The sequence below is a fragment of the Equus quagga genome, chromosome 1, assembly GCF_021613505.1.
Source record: "Equus quagga isolate Etosha38 chromosome 1, UCLA_HA_Equagga_1.0, whole genome shotgun sequence".
Lineage (NCBI taxonomy): Eukaryota > Metazoa > Chordata > Mammalia > Perissodactyla > Equidae > Equus > Equus quagga.
In genome coordinates this window covers 139,679,153-139,696,059 of record NC_060267.1, presented here as the reverse complement: position 1 = coordinate 139,696,059, position 16,907 = coordinate 139,679,153, and the positions used below count along the sequence as shown (strand labels likewise).

General features: G+C 44.9%; 1 protein-coding gene across 3 annotated transcripts in view; it reads right to left on the bottom strand.

Annotated features, from left to right (window-relative positions):
* FYCO1 (FYVE and coiled-coil domain autophagy adaptor 1) overlaps positions 1-16,907 on the bottom strand; it is an 85,551-nt gene that overhangs the window by 35,821 nt on the left and 32,823 nt on the right. For all 3 annotated transcript variants that reach the window (XM_046652661.1, XM_046652670.1, XM_046652677.1), the window contains 4 exons: positions 15,846-16,013; positions 12,989-13,138; positions 12,095-12,306; positions 9,179-9,323 (listed from right to left, as the gene is read on the bottom strand). In XM_046652661.1, the coding sequence (XP_046508617.1) occupies positions 9,179-9,323; positions 12,095-12,306; positions 12,989-13,138; positions 15,846-16,013 (675 nt within the window). The remainder of the gene's footprint in view (positions 1-9,178; positions 9,324-12,094; positions 12,307-12,988; positions 13,139-15,845; positions 16,014-16,907) is intronic.

Below are 16,907 nucleotides of genomic sequence, written 5' to 3'. Positions count from 1 at the left end.
CCTTATAAGAAGGGATCAGGACACAGAGAGACAGCAGGACTGCACATGCGTAGAGGGACAACAAGCCGACCATGTGAAGAGAGCAGTGTCTGCAAGCCAAAGAGAGAGGCCTCAGAGGAAACCCAACCTGCTGACGCTTTGACCTTGGACTTCCAGCCTCCAGAACTGTGAGGAAATAAATTTCCGTTGTTTAAGCCACCCAGTCTGTGGCATTCTGTTACAGCAGCCTGAGCTGAGTAACACAGTTGCCCAAGCCCAGAAAGGCCTTAATGGAGATGCTGACATGAGGGACCAGCGACTCTCCCCGGAACTCTCTGACAAGGCTCAACACCGACCACGCCCCAAGCCTGGAGCTCCTCAAGGGCCATCCTGTCTCAAGCACTATTCTGAGGCAACTTCCCTTAAGCAATGGCAGCCAATCCTGTTTCCAAACTTTCCTGGTCCTTTGATAAGAAAGCACAAGGGCCAGGCACTTAACATGCAATCAGGAAATGGAGGTGACAAGAGATTTCCGCATATTGAAGTATATGGGGTAATTATTTGAGTTCAAAACTGATTCAGCTTGAACTAAAGGCCTGACTTATGGCCTGTCAAACATACATTGTACATCTGCTTTAACCATTAAAGTAAAGAATGCACTCTTAGGATAAGAATGCACACTTGCCCTCCTAGGCCCTATTGGTAACACCTGGTTTAGCCCCCTTTCCCAGCATCAGAGTCATCTTGACCTGCTGATTTGCAACTAAATACCTCTTTGAAATTTTGATGAAAATGTATGCTGGGTGTGTTTAATGTATGTTCTTTGTCCTAAAAAGATCTAAGACTGAACTGAAACCCATGCCTCTCTGGAATGCCTTCTAAGGCCTTCCTGGGTTATGATCCTCACTCTGGCTCAAGTAAACTCATCTTATTTCTCTTGTTTATATAATGGTCATTGGTTATTTTGTGTTGACATTTCTTGGCGTAGTTGGCAGGATTTCAGAGAAACCCACTGGAGACCACCTGGAATCTACACTGAACCGGCGCTCAGTACCACAGGGGCCCTCTGAGCCCCCTTGGATCACTGCATTCTTCAGGTGACCCCAGTGAGTTCTGCTGAAATCCGGACCTCCTTATTTTACGTTGACGGTCCAAGAGTTGATATGAGCTGTTTAAGGTCTTAACACTAGAGGGCTTTGAAAGGACTGGTACATTTCCTAGGTGGAAAGAAACCCAGGGGGGATTTCCTAGGCCAGGGGAGATTAGGGAAACTTGGAGTGAACTGGGTTGGTTGTCCTTTAATTTGGCTTTGAAAATTAGACTGAACTGTGTTTATAAAGTCTGAATAAACTGCCTGATAGAGAAATGAGAGACTGAACGTGTTCAGTTCTGAAGAAAAGGGACACTGCTCCTCCCAACTGAACGGCGTTCTCAGGTGACGGAGAAGCTTAGAGTGTTTGAGGGTTGAATCCCCACAACGTGCAGTGGTCCCATAGGGAACTCCACCATCATTCACATTAATTAATGACAGGCTTGTCCAGGGATGTGCACATAGGGATTGGTCATCCGTGCTCTGAGCCCCCACGGTGGTTGTAGACTGCTGGCAGGAGAAAGCGAGGCACGTAAGAGGTTATTTACGACCTTCCTTTAGGGAGTAACACCCACAAGCAGAACCCTTCTGACCCACAACACTGTCCTTAGAGTTGTTCAGACTTCATTACAAACAAAAACAACAACAGCAAAAAATAAAACTAAAAGAAAATGGGAAACCGTGTGTCTATAGCCGGCCAGCTCCCAGACGGACCACCCCTCACTGCAACTCCAGCTGGTTTCACGTATAATGCACATGGAGACAATGCTTGCAAGCATTTGAAAAAATGCGAAAGATTAAGGATGACTTCAGTCTTAAATGGCCAAAGTGGGGAACGTTTGATCTGTCAAAACTACTGTATTTGCGCACACAAGTTGAAAAAGCCAGCTATAAAACTAAAACAAAGGGGTGGGAAGCTTATTATGCTTGGCATTTAGAGGCTTCAAAGCATAGTAATGACAAAATAGCTCTTTACGGGAGACTAACCGCAAATTGGCAGAGACTGTGTCTGAATTAAAGAGAAGAGGTCAGAAACCATCCCGCCCCCCTTATCTCTTCCATCTCCTCTGCCGCTGCTTTCGGCACCTCAGAGCTCATGTCCTTCTTCTCCCTCAGCACCCTTACATCGTTTCCTTTCTCAACTTCCGGATCCAGACCTATCCACTCTACCTCCTCCTCCTCCTCCACCCCTAGGAAAAACACGGGGTAACTCCCAGGGAGCAGATACTGAGAGTCCTAAAATTCTAGTGGCTCCCTTTAAGGAGAAACCAGTTACTGGGAGAGGCAAGCCTGTTCTTGTGTATACTCTTTGGACTAGAACTGAACTTAAGAATTTAACAAAGGACTTCCCAGACCCTTCGCAAGATCCTTTAGGGTTTTCTCGAGAATTTGATTTGATTGTTAGAACATATGCACCAGGATAGTCAGATTTATATCAGGTGGTGCACTTGCTGGTGTCTGAGAGCAAAGCAAAGGAATGCATCAAAGAGGCAAACTGGAGAGATCCCCTGGAGGATTTCCATAAACATGAGCCTCGTGACCTTGAGGAGTGTAGCGGTATTGCTCAAAACTTACATAAAGCCATTCCCATAATTTTTCCCAGGAAAATAGATTGAGCTAAAGTCCACCAATGCAAGCATAAATCCGAAGAATCTATCTTTGATTATTTTGAAAGGCCTGAGAAAACTTTCAAACAGCACTCTGGGATGGCTCCTGAAAGTTTTCAGGATAACCAAAATGATTCAATTTTAAATTCAATTTTCTTAGAAGGATTAGATGAGGAATTAGCCAAGTTAGTTAAGGGACATGAACTGGATTGGGCTTTAATGCACACCAGTGCTCTTGTCACTGTTATGGATAAACTGTCTAAGACCCTGTAGACAAAAGAAAGGGCCACTAAGATTATGAGTGTACATACGACAGCTTAGTGGCCCAACAAAAGCCATCCTTCTAAAATCTAACCAGAGATGAAATGACTGTATCTGCTACTATTGCACAAAGTCTGGTCATTTCGAACAAGACTGCCATAAACTCAAGAGGGATTTAGGGCGTGACAACAGCAAACAGGAACAGGGATGCTCCCAGACTTACGAGCGCATTTCCCCTCCTCCTCACCAATACCTTAGGAGAAACTGAGATAACTATGGGAGGGGAACTTCAAAGGCCCTTGTGGATACCGGGGCTACCTTATCTGTCCTCACCCCACCCTCATTCATTGCCCTCTCCCTCAGAGTAAACAGACAGTTCAAATGGTAGGGATTTCGAATTTTCCAATGCAAGTTTTTAAACCAGAACTGATAATTTTTCAATTAGAAACCATCACAGGAAAACATGTGTTTCTCCTGGCTAAATGCACTCCAATTCATGTGATTGGATGAGATCTTCTAGAAACATACAATGCCCATATTGCCTTTTCACAAAAGGGGAAAATGTTTCTAGATTTAGAAAGTCAGGATGCTGACCAGAATGTAGTTACTGAAAGGTTGATGATTGTAAAATCAATGACTCAAGCAGAAGAGAAAACTGATGACCTGTTACTAGAAGTGCCTAAAGAATTATGGTCATCTGCCTCTTCTGATATTGGGAAAATTAAATCGACCACTCCTATTAAGGTGACTGTCGACAGCTCTAAGCCCGTACCTAATATTCGGCAATATCCACTGTGTTAAACCAGAGGCATTGAATGGGATAAGGCCTATCATTCAGGAGTTTTTTGAAAACGAGCTTAGAATTCCTTGTACTAGCCCCTGCAATACACCTATCTTGCCAGTGAAAAAGCCTAATGGAAAAGGCTGGAGAGCTGTTCAAGATGTGAGAGCCATAAATAACATTGTGATTCCCTGACACCCTGTGGTTCCGAATCCACACACTCTGCCTCAGCCGTTCCAACTAACAGCCGCTACTTTTCAGTCATTGATCTATGCAGTGCCTTCTTTAGCATTTCCACAGAAAGGAATAGTCAATATCTTTTTGCCTTCATGTGGGAAGAGCGCCAGTATACCAGGACAGTTATGCCACAGGGCTAGACTGAAAGCCCCACTTACTCTTCCCAGATACTCAAAGCTGATTTAGCTAATATAGAGTTCCCTAATGAGTCCACTTTAATTCAACACGTGGACGATTTGCTCTTATATTCAGAAACTAAGTTGGACTCTCAGAAGGACACAATTTATCTGTTGCAACAGTTAGCATCTAAAAGGCACAAAGTATCCAAGGACAAACTACAATTTTGCCTGCCTATTGGAAAATATCTAGGGCTCTTAATATCTAAAGATGGACTGTTGATTGACTCTGAAAGGATTAAAGGAATCTTGGCTTTTTCTCTCCCTAAAATGAAGAAACAGTTAAGGACTAACTGGATATTGCAGGAACTCGGTACCTACCTTTCCACTTATTGCCCAGCCTTTATATACATTACTAAAGTCTGACCAGCCTGATTTAATTGAACGGATGCCAGAAGGAGAAAAGGCAGTAACTACCTTACAGTCTATTTTGGCTGGAGCACCCGCCTTAGGGCATCCTAATTACAGCTTGTCATTTTTCCTCTTCATACATGAAGATAAAGGAACTGCCCTAGGTATCTTAACTCAAAAACACGGAGATCAACACTGATCTATCAGGTATTATAGTCAGCCACTGGACTCAGTGGCAAAAGGGCTCCCGTCTTATTCGAGGGCCATTTCAGCAGCAGCTCTCTTATGCAAGATCACTGAAGAAAGAGTGATGGGGTCTCCTTTAACTATCTATGTTCCTCACTCAGTCAAATCTCTCCCAAATTCTCCTGTGAAGTTCCCTTGCTCTCTGTTCCTCATATCACCTTAGCCCAATGTAATAATCTTAATTAACCCTGCGACTTTACTTCCAGCATCACAGGAGGAGGATGCCCATGACTGCATTTTATTAACTGATTACTTACTCCTAGGAAGGATTTGCAAGAAACTCCCATTGATAATGCTGATCTAATTTGGTTTACAGATGGGTCTTACTTAAGGAATGAACAAGGATGGCATCAGGCTGGATATGCAGTAACATCCTCAGTGGACATAAGTGAGAGTTCTTATTTACCAGAAATAAAATCAGCACAACAACCTGAGTTAATTGCTTTAACTTGAGCTTGTCAATTCGCCAGAGACCAGGTAGCAAATATCTACACTGACAGCCGTTATGCTTTTGGAGTAGCACATGACTTTGGAATACTGTGGAAACAACGAGGGTTTTTAACCTCTTGAGGTCAGCCTATAAAGAATGGGAAGCAGAGTGCAGAATTATTAAATTCTATACAACTACTGAGACAACCAGTGATTATTAAAATACCAGGGCATTCCAAATCTAATACTTTAGAAGCTAAAGGAAACTGGCTTGTTGACGCCACTGCTAACAAGCAGCCTTGAAGTCTCGCCCCACCCAGGCTCAAGAATACCTGCTGCTTCCTATTAAGCCTGCTAGCCCAGTCAAAGATTTCCTTCTACAGGCTCAGGAAATCGCCACAGAAGAAGAGAAGCAGATATGGCAGTCAAAAGGGGGAATTTTTGACACCCCCTCCACAGATGTGGTTCGGGCCCAATAGGAAACCCATAGTACCTATTGGAGCACAATTGCCACTGCTCCAGCATATGCATCAATTGACCCACTGGGCACCTGAAAAGATGATTTTATGAGGAAAACAATACTTCTGGAAACTTTCTCCCACGGGGGCCCATAAAGCCTAGACTCGTGTTATACACCCAAAGTACAATCCAGGAAAACCACTTCATGGGTCACAAGGCCACTTCCCCCTCCCTAAGGGACCTTTTGAGGTATGGCAACTGGACTTTGTCCAAATGCCACCATCTCAAGGGTATAAATACGTCTTGGTAATGAGCCGTATGTTCTCACAGTGGATTGAGGCTTTCCTTGCAGAAGAGCAATGGCTTTAACAGTAGGTAAATTGCTATTAGAAAGAATAATTCCTGTTTGGGGAATTCTTACCAAGTTACACAGTGACCGGGGAACTCATTTCACTGGAAAAATAACTAAATCTATTTGTAATATTTGGCCAATAATGTAGCATTTCCACTGTGCTTACCATCCCCAATCCTCAGGATTGGTGGAAAGAACTAACAGCACAATCAAAACTCAACTGGCAAAGCTTTCAGAAGCATTTAATCTCTCGTGACCAAACGCTCTTCTGCTAGTGCCCCTCAGTCTCAGCTCTATACCCTTTGGTAAACATTGGCTGTCTCCTTTCGAGATAATAACTGGACGGCCAATGCAATGAGACAAAGGAACGTATGAACCAACTTTACTTAAAGGAGACATTTTACATTATTGTCAAGGCCTCATCGAGGCACTCAAGAAAAATGTGAGGTTGGTAGCTGATTCTTTTCACAGTGAGTTCCCGGGAGATGAAGACCTTAAGGATCATGGATTACAACCTGGAGATTTTGTTTGTTGGAAAAGACACCAGATAAAGGACTCTTTGCAGCCCCATTGGAAAAGACCATATCAGGTGCTTTTAACCAACCCATGTGCTGCAAAATTAAAAGGCGTAGACTCACGGATTCACATTTCTCATTTAAAAAAGGCCTCTCCACCTCAATGGGCTTCAACTCCAGTCTCTGATACCCGACTTCGACTGACCAACACGAGTATCTCCAACCAGGATGAGAAGAAGACGACATCTGTTGTAGACAGCTGTCTCAAGACGGCGGACTAGGCCTGTATTCCTAACCCTACATTCCCTCATTTAAACCCTTGTAATGTTTAAACTTTATGTAATTGCTAAATAATCAATTTCTAGATTGCCTTACCTTTTCCTATGGCAATAATTTACGCCCCTGACTTTACAAGATAGATTAGAACTTAATTGCAACACCAATTATTAATTAAAAAAAATGCCATTTAGGATTTTCCTAATACTATGCTTGTTTCTCCAACCCACATCTGAATGGGCCTCTGATGGCAATGTTTTTCTGCAATGGGCACATTCCTTTGCTACACACAAAAATCAGTCCAATTGTTGGACATGTGGCCAACTTCCACTTTCTAGCAGCTCAGGGTTGCCTTGGTGGGTCTCCCCCTTTCAAGGCATAGATTGGAAGCTCTAAAGCAATTTATTACGATGGAAAGATCTAGCTCCAATGTTTGCAGTTCGTCTAATATTATTAATTATGATCCTGAAACACGGCCAATAGCCCATATTATTAATGATACAGGGCATGGCTATTCTTTTTCTGTTACTCAAACCATCCCATTATCCTGACAAATTGCAGATGAACAAAAGAAACCAGACATTACAGTAAGAACTATGAAAGGTTTCACATAAATTTGAGATGGATATGCTTGGCTCACTCCTAGTCATGGATCTTTAAAGATACCAGCACCTTTATGTTGGGAGCAGAGAAATCATTCCAAACAAAATTTACCAAATTACACTTGAAAGACGGGCTGGATACCCACCGAGTCATGTCAGAATATGACTGTTCTTAAAGAAAGTGATTGGTTTGGAACAGACTGGTCTTAAAGACCAGGCATTTATTGGGTGGCTCCTAATGGAACTCAGTGGTTATGTGGAACAAACCTCTGGCCTTGGCTACTGCCTGGATGGTTAGGGCACTGCACTCTGGGCTTCCCCTGGATACAGGGAAGGATTCGCCCTGAGCTAACATCTGTTGCCAATCTCCCTCTTCTCAAGGCTAGATGGGCTCGTTCAGTGTTCTACTGGTATGACCACCTAGCAGCTATATTTGTTCCCTCTTTGGGGCTATAAGATGTCATATGACACATAGAGGCTCTGACTAAATTTACTCAATAAGCTCTTAACAATAGTCAAGCAGGGATAGCTCTATTAAATACTGAAATGACTTTAATGAGAAAGGTCGTCCTTCAAAACAGAATGGCCTTAGATATTGTTACAGCATCCCAAGATGGCACATATGCAATCATTCAAATTGAGTGCTGTGTTTTATATCTGATGAATCTTCCAATGTGTCATCTCTGTTAAAGCACATGAAAAAACAGGTAAATGCCTTGAATGATCCTATACCCAGTTTAGATTTGTTTGCTTGGCTCCCTTTCAGTACCAGTTCCCTTTTACAATCTGGATTGCAATTCATATTTCTGTTACTTCTTGGAATTCTTGTACTGTACTCATGATAATATTCAAACTAATGTTGTTTTCTTTACTCGTTTTTGTAAGACTGGCATGCAAACCAGAGTAATGTTTGCTTGGCCACTTGAGATGGTTGATCGATCTTACGGCCCTGGGCGAATCTCCTTTTCCTATTAAGGCTACATCTAAGAATTCATTTTTGAGCTAATCATTTCAAATATTGGATTACCTGTTCTATAATTGGTATAAACAGTGTAACTGTAGGAAGTCATGTAAAAGCACACGTGCAATCTCTGTGTGATAATCTAAAAATAATCAACATTACATAACCTATGAAAGAGTTCCCTTGTTAATATATACCTCCATGCTCATCCACTATAGCTATCTCCCCCCAACGTGGACGACTGGGCAAATCAACAAAATAAAAGCCTAGCACCAAGGAATATGATGGACCGAGGGCAGGCAACAACCACTCTGGCATTGAGGGACATATTTTGATCAGCAATGCTTTCTCTTAAAAGATTATTGATCAAAAGGGGAAAATGACAAGAGATTTTCACATATTGAGGTATATAGGGTAACTATTCAAGTTCAAAACTGATTGGCTTGAACTAGAAAGCCTGACTTACGGCCTATCAAACATACATTGTACATGTGCATATCCACTAAAGGAAGGAATGCACTCTCTTAAGATAAAGAACGCATACTTCTCCTCCTACACCCTATTGGTAATGCCCTATTGGCAATGCCTGGATTAGCCCCTTTCCTGGCATCATGGTCATGTTGACCTGTTAATCTGCAGCTGAATACCTGTTTGAAAATGCATCCTGGATGTGTTTAATGTATCTTCTTTGTTCTAAAAAGACATAAGACTGTGCTGAAACCCATGCTTCTCTAGAACGCCTTCTAAGGCCTTCCCAGGTTCTAATCCTCACTCTGGCTCACAATAAACTCACCCCAATTTTGATTTACAGGTTGGTTATGGATTATTTGTGCCAACAGAAGTGATGTCTACTCACTGTTCGGCGACATTTCGGTCGAGAGAATCCGTTTCAGTGGGTGTTTCAGGCAAGGAGGAGCTGGACTCCTGTATCTGACACAACTCCTCATCTGTGATGATGTCAAACACGGCGTCATCTGGTGGCCTGCCGTCTGTGTTTGCACCTGGACCACAGAAGCAGATCAGGAGAGAAGAGAAACAGTTATGCACAGGATGGGGAGGGAGCCTCAGGGAAGTGAGAGAGTGTAGATATGCAGGACAAGCCACCAGGGCACACTTTAAGCACTCACTCAATTGACAGCCATTCTGTTCAGATGTGAGAGAAATGGCTGTTGGGACATTTGAGAAAAGCAAAGGAGGGGACTACAGATGAAACTGAATCCACAACTTAAGAGATTTCTCTTAAGCTCCTTAGGGGATTAGAAAGGTTTCAGCTTTTACATATTCTGAGGCCACTTATTTAGAAAGAAAAAACCTATCAAAACCTTATCAGGAAAGAACCTAACAAAAAAGTAAACATACTCTGTGCTGCTAAATCCTTGCTCCATCAGACACAGACATTACTTATTCATGCTTCCTTAAAAGCAGGAATCTGCCTGGCCTGCATTTTCCCCCCAAGCCACTGGGGGGTGGGAAAGAACTTCCTTCTGCTCAAGGAGTTGCAGGAACCATTGTGCTTCTGACCAGGGGACTCTTTTCCAACTCTGCGGGCCACTCAGTAGGAAGGATGCTGCATGGATGCTCCTGTGGCAGTCACCCACACACAAGCCTCTCCTGTATATGTCATGGAAAATGTAATGGCAGGTCTGAGGTGAAAGAAAGAAAGAAGGAAAGACAGAAAGAAAGACAAGGAGACACGAAATGTCAGAAATCAAAGCAAGTGACCTCAGCACTCTGGCAGGATGGTGTCACTCTCTGTTGTCACTAGAACACCTGCCAGTGACTGAGGGCATGGGAAAGATTCCTGGGCTATTTAGCAAGAGGAATAGGTCATATGAGCTACAAGTTCCCAGCTAGCCCTGCCACATGGCTACTGAGACAGGCCATGCTTTAGAAGAACATTCTTCCTCTTGTCTGAAGGCTGTATAATGGAGGTTTTGAGGCACAGGCTGAAAAAGGGGACCAGGAATTGGTTTCCCTTCATAGACCCAGCCATACTCCTGAACCTGCCTTCTGAGGCTGGCAGAGGGAAGAGGGAAGGAAAAGGAGGGAAAGAAAAATGAGCAACAGGGATCCAAAATGACGTCCACTGAAAGAAATCAAAGAAGACGTAAATAAATGCAGAGCTATATCAGGTTCAAGGATTGGAAGACTCAATTTTGTTAAGATGTCAATTCTTCCCAAACTGATCTAGAGATTCAACGCACTCCCAATCAAAACTTCACTAGGATTTTTTGTAGAAATTGACAAACTGATCCTAAAATTTATATGGAAAAGTAGAAGACTTAGAATAGCCAACACTTTGATAAAGAACAAAATTAGAGGACCCATTCTACCTGATTTTAAAGGTCATTACAAAACTATGATAATCACAACAGCGTGGTATTGGTGAAAGAAAGGGCACACAGATAAATGAAACAGAATGGAAAGTCCAGATATGGACCCACATATATAAGGGCAATTGATTTTTGACAAAGGTACAAAGGCAATTCTATGGGAAAAGAATAGACTTTTCAACCAATGGTGTTGGAACAGCTGGACAACCATAAGCAAAAATGAATCTCTATGTATAGCCTGCACCATATACAAAAATTAATTCAAAATGGATTACAGACCTAAATATGCAACCTAAAACTACAAAAATTCTAGGAGAAAATCGGAGAAGATTTTTGAGTCCTTGGGTTAAGCAAAGATAGATACGACACCAAAAGAAAAGAAAAAAATTGATCCCACAACGAAAAAAAATTGATAGACTGGACTTCATCAAAATGAAAAACTTCTGCTCTTTGAAAAACATTTCTGCTCTTTGAAAGAAAATGAAAAGACAGGCTATAGACTGGAAGAAAAAATATTTGTAAAACACATATCTGATAAATAACTTGTATCTGGAACACATAAAGGACTCAAAATTCAGTAACTAAAAAAAAAAAAATTAAAAAATGGGCAAAATATTTGAGGAAGATTTACTAACACTGTGCATGGTACACTCCCCCATCCCTGAGCTGTTCTTTGTACTCAATGTAAATAAAGGGGCCTGCCAACCTCTTCGATGATCCAGTTAAACAAAAGGAGATCTAACAGTATTTCTGAAGGTTGGCTGGCCTGGATCCAGGCAGAGGCCAAGGAGGAGTCCGTAGGGACGAGGTGTAGGAAGCAGTGATGCTTGAGCAAAGATGAGACTCACTTCTGCCCCTGCCTCTCAGCTCTGCCTCCCTGGTACTCTACATCCACAGTCCAGTCCCTGCGAGGGCAGCCTGAGCTGCTCTGCTAGGCTGCACTTGGAGCAGAAGCAGCAGAAACCAAATCCCGCTTCCTTTTACTGAGCTGAGTGAAAGGACATGAAGGGGAACACATCCTCTTGGCCTGAGGGAGAGTGTGAGCCACAGAGAGAGAGGGAAGGATGTGGTCGTTTCCAGACAACTCCTGGCCTGTGGTTACTCTGGGAGAGGGTTAGATATCGGGGTTGAGGCTCAGGAGACAGCATTTTCCAAGGTGTGGGAGACATTCCACTGGTAGTATGTGAGTTAAGAGGTACAAAGACCTCCTGTTAAATAACACTGAATCATAGCAGGAGAAACTTATTCCCTTTTCAATTCTCTTTCAATCCTAATTACATCAAAATGAAAGTCTCAAATTGGTGATACCACATTTTTAGCATCTCTTTAATGGCTAGATTTGGAAAGCTTTGAGTTAAGCTTATTACAGCTAACACAATGGGGTAGCGGTTGAGGGGGTGGCACCTAGAGAACACCAAGGGCAGCAGCAGGAGCCTGACCTTGGCTTCCGGTGGCCTGGGGCCCAGCATGGGCTGGTGACGGTGTGGGGCTGAGCTCTCCCTGGCTGGTGCCCGAGCTGGCGCTGTCAGGGGAGCCAGGGTCCTCGCTGAGCTTCCGGAAGCAGGCTCGGCAGCAGCGCTCCTTCTTGCCGCTGTGCTTCGTGAGGACATAGTTGTTGCAGCAGTAGTAACAGAAGATGCGGCCACAAATCCTGGGGACGAAACAGGCACGGCTAGGAGGATGACGTACTGCGGGCCCTGTGGGATCTGCTCAGGCTGGAACGGGCTCTGTGCTGGGCTCTGGACGCCACACGGCTCTCCTCAGACCTGACTTTGCCCCCACTTTAGTGTGGTTTAAGGCCCATTTGATAAGATGCCAATAATTGGACACGACGATGCAGGTGTGCATTCCACGCCTCAGGGGCTGAGGCTCTGAGAGACCACAGACTCCCCGGGCCTGTGCTGATGATTCTGCATCTCCCCCGGCCCCAGCCCGAGATTCATTTTTGCCTGCCCTTTGCTGGGCCCCAGGAGAGTCTTTGCTCTGTGTTCCTCCCTGAAGCCTTGGCCCCAGCCCTGCTGTTTCCCTCCGGTCCTGGAGGCTGTGGGAGGGCCGGGGGCTGCTGGTCTCTGGGTACTCCACATCCCTGTGGGTCTGCTGGACTCTGCCCACACCCCTGTATTAAACTCTTACCTTTCAGGGATCCCTGAGTGTCCTGCTAGGACCCTGCCTAAAACCCTCCTTGCCTGGGCCTCTTACAACCAAAAGGCAACATGCTCTTCCTAGGTAACCAGCCACCGTGCCAATGCCCACATGGATTCCTCGCTCAGAGACGACTGCCCTGGTTCTGGACCCTGCTGGGGTTCTGGCGCCGGCCTGCGAGCAGCCCTGACCTGCAGTGGTGCCGCCGCACCATCCAGCTGAACTCCCGCTTGCAGTCGAGGCAGTGGTTCGCCTCCGTGTCCCCGAGACACCTCTCCTCAGCACTGAGCTTCTGCTGGAATTCCAGGGCATCTGACTTCTGCCAGAGGGCGTCCTTGTCCCTGGGACAAAGTGACATTGGTAAAAGAGAAAAAAGAAGCTGTGAAAACAATAGAATTATCCCTGATTCATTTCAAAAGATTGATTCCAAATTTCCCAAGACACAGAAGGAGATTTGCTTTACCCCGGAAATACCGCCACTCTCACTGTGCTCTGTCACCCTGCCTCAGTCCCAGACTCAGCAGGACCCTCAAACATGCAGGCCCTTAACTGACATCAAACTTGCGAAGGCGCACAGGAGGCCCACTATGTACATGGAAGGCTCTGGCAACTGCAAAGAGCTTGCCAGCATCGACAAGTGTCACACATTGCTCAGGCGTCTAAACGAGGAGCGTATGGCCACTGAGAGTTTAAGCTATAACGTGCTGCCATGATTACACGACAGTCTGTATGCTGTGAGCCCAAGGACCACAAATGTACTACCCACCCAAATCTTAAAGGTGCTTAGGGCCCTTTACGGTTTTATGGTTTGTTCAAGTAACAACTAATCATAATCACTGGAGAAGATTAAAGATTTCCCAGTCTGAAAATCTGATGGGATGTTAATCTCCCCCACTCCTCAGAGAGACAGTACAGCTACTCCAAGAAGCAAGACTAAAAGAGGTGGGAGCCTCTTCAGGAAGGTCCAGCAGTGTCCGAATATGCCTGATGCAGCAGGAAGATGTGTATAGAGACTTTCGTATTGCTGCTAATGGTCATTTCTAGGGCTTATGGCTTCTGACATGAGAAAATTTAGTTCTTTCCAGGATGAACCCCAGCCACTATCCTGAGGGTTATGTGGCCCCAGAAGCACCTCATCCACTGATGGCTAACACCAGAGACACTTAAGTTCTGAGAGAAACTGCCTCCATCACCAGCCAGGGACTCCAAATCAACCACAGACGATTCCCCTTAAATACAAAAGCCAGAACATGGAATTGATTGGCTTTTCAAGGATGTTTGAAATTGTCAGGAAGCAGGAAGATTCATTCTCTGGACCAGCATTGTTTTCCCAGCTGGTCCAGCTTGTCCCGTCTGACCCCAGGAGGCCAGGCACCCACACCGTGGGAAGTGGGAATGCTGTCAGGACCTGGGCCTTCCCAGCACATACCTTGGGAGATGTCTGAGCTCAGAGGTCACAAATGCCCTGAGTTCCAAGTGTGCAAACTGATGACAAGTAGCCAGAGTTTTTAAACTTCCAAATTAGTTACAATTGAAAATCACCATTTTGCAACCCCAAATGAATCAGTAGATTTAGGCATTGCTTATCCATGACTGCCAACATTGCAAAGAAATGGCTAATCAGATCTTACATGGCTCTTGAAGGGAAGACCGAAAACTCTAAACCAATTCTATGAAGTGTTCTTGCCAAAATTTTGAACCTGAGTCTGAATAAGCCTCTAGTAGAGCAGTGGTCCTCAACTCTGGCTCACTGATGTCTGGACTCCACTTCCAGAAATTCCAGTTCAGTTGGTTTGCATGGAGTCTGGACATGGGTATCATTTTAATAGCTCCCTTAGTGATTCTAATGTGCAGCTAGGGTTCAGAACCACTGCTCTAGTTCTAAATATCAATTTATAGGAAATACAAAGGTTGGAAGAACATATTAAATGAAACCATGGTGAGGGAATCAGCAAAATCCAGGCCATGGCAAACTGCCAGGTGAATGACCTGGCTTCTTCAAAAGTAAATTGCAAAGAAAAAAGGAAAGTTAGGGAGGTGGTGGGGGAGCCCATAGACTAAAGGCGATCTAAGAAACATATCAGCGTGCAATGTATGGATCTAATTTAGGTCCTGATTAGGAAAAATTATAAGGGAATTGGAAAAATTTGAAACTGACTAGATCCTTAATGATATTAGGAATTACGGTTAATTTTTAAGTATGGTATTGATACCTTGGTTGTTTAAAAGGGAGAGTCCTTGTCTTGGAGAGGTATATACTGAAACATTTGAGGATGAAATGATCTGACATCTGGGATTTGCTTCAAAATAATCTGGGGAGGTGGGGGAAATGGGTGGGACTCTGGATGAAACAAGATCGGCCACAAGTTGAAGAATGTTGGTGCCGGGTGACAGGTACACAACGGTGTGTTATGCTATCCTATTTTCCTATGTTTGAAAATTTCCAGAAGAAAAAGTAAAAAAATTTTTTTGAATGACTTGCCAACATTTAAAACTCAGGACAATTTCACATAAAAATCCGGGTTTCCCCTTTCTTTAAGAAATAAGGTGGTCTGACAACTGTATCGGCAACAATCGGCAGGAGCGGAGTGTGCTCTGTCCTCCGGTTCCTGAGTCCCCTCCCGGCCCAGTTCTGACATTTCCGTTAGCTGCCTGCTCGCTGCAGGCCCTGGATTTTGGGACCCTGCTACTAGGGGAAGAGGGATGGAGGAGAAGGAGAAATGCGCTCACGAAAGAGGGGCAAGTGACTGGGGAAACTCCTACAGATACTAAACATCATTTACTGTCACTCTGGGGCTAAGCATACAGAGATTTTGAAAATAATTACACAGCAATATGAAAACACAAACCTAGACGAGCACTAGTGGGAACACCGAAATCCACACTCGCAAGGCTGCCAAAGCCTGAGCAGACCCTGTATGCGTGGGCCCTTAACAACAGAACGAATGCAGACAGGGGCCCATTTCCCTTGAGGGGTTCTTTCAGGAAGAGCTGCATTTCTTTCAAGAAAAATCGAGCTGTTTGTTACCTGTTTGTCCCAACACTCACCTGAGCAGTTCTATCAGCCGTTCCTCCAAGTACTTCTTGGTTCTAGTCAGGTCATCCAGGTCAGCAAGCATCTTCTGGTCATTCTTCTCTCGGTCTGTCACCTCCTGGCAGAGTCTGTTGTAATATTCTTGGATTTCTGTCGTGGCTTTTTCAAGTTCCTTCTGGGTTCTGGTGGAGGAGTGGTAAGTTTTCCTGATTATCTACTACTTCCAGCTTCCCTGTGCCTCTGGGCTAACCCAGGCCTCTAATCAGGGGTCCTGCTGCCCTCCCAGCCTTTCCCCGTTCCCAGTGCCCCTCGGCACTCCCCACTTACAGGTGGGGCACTCCCCTAGCCTTCAAGACTCCCCTCATACACCCAAACTCCACATACCACCACCTCCCCACACCAAATACAAGGGCATTCCAGGAGAGCAGGTTGACCTCAGGTCTCCAGGAACACCCCAAGGTGAGTCGAATCTGCACACTTGGTTCTTGGGCACGGACTGAAGCCATGAGAGGAGCCCAATGGGTAAGGCTAATGGGCTGGTGATGGGGGGTGGGGGTTCCAAGAAGGAAAAGGAGTCAGGACAGAAAGAACAGAGGCGTAGCTTCCTGCAGGTGACCACACAGAGGAGTCTGTCTCCCAGGTGTCTTTGGGACACTACACATGGGCTTGGCGCGGGGCACACAGCAGGCACTCAATCTGCATTGCCCAGTGCTCTGCCTGACAGCCCCGAGGCCTAAGGAGTCCTGCTCCGAGCACTGTGCAGTCTCTCAGTCCATGATGGAGGGCTGGCCAAGGCACGATCTTCCTAGCCTTACCCACTCCACTTTCAGCTCAGCTATCCCCCAGGGCAGTAGGTTTCCAAGGACACTCTATAAACCCCAAGGCCCAGCAAGATATTCATAAGAGCTCCGCTGAACAGAGGGCTTTGCGGAGACTAATTTGTATCTAAACCAGCCCTTCCATGTCCAGTATAAAGTTGTCAGGAGGTTGTTCACTAGACACTGTCTACCAAAATGTTCTCATGGGTAGACACACACACACACACACACACACACACACACACACACACACACACA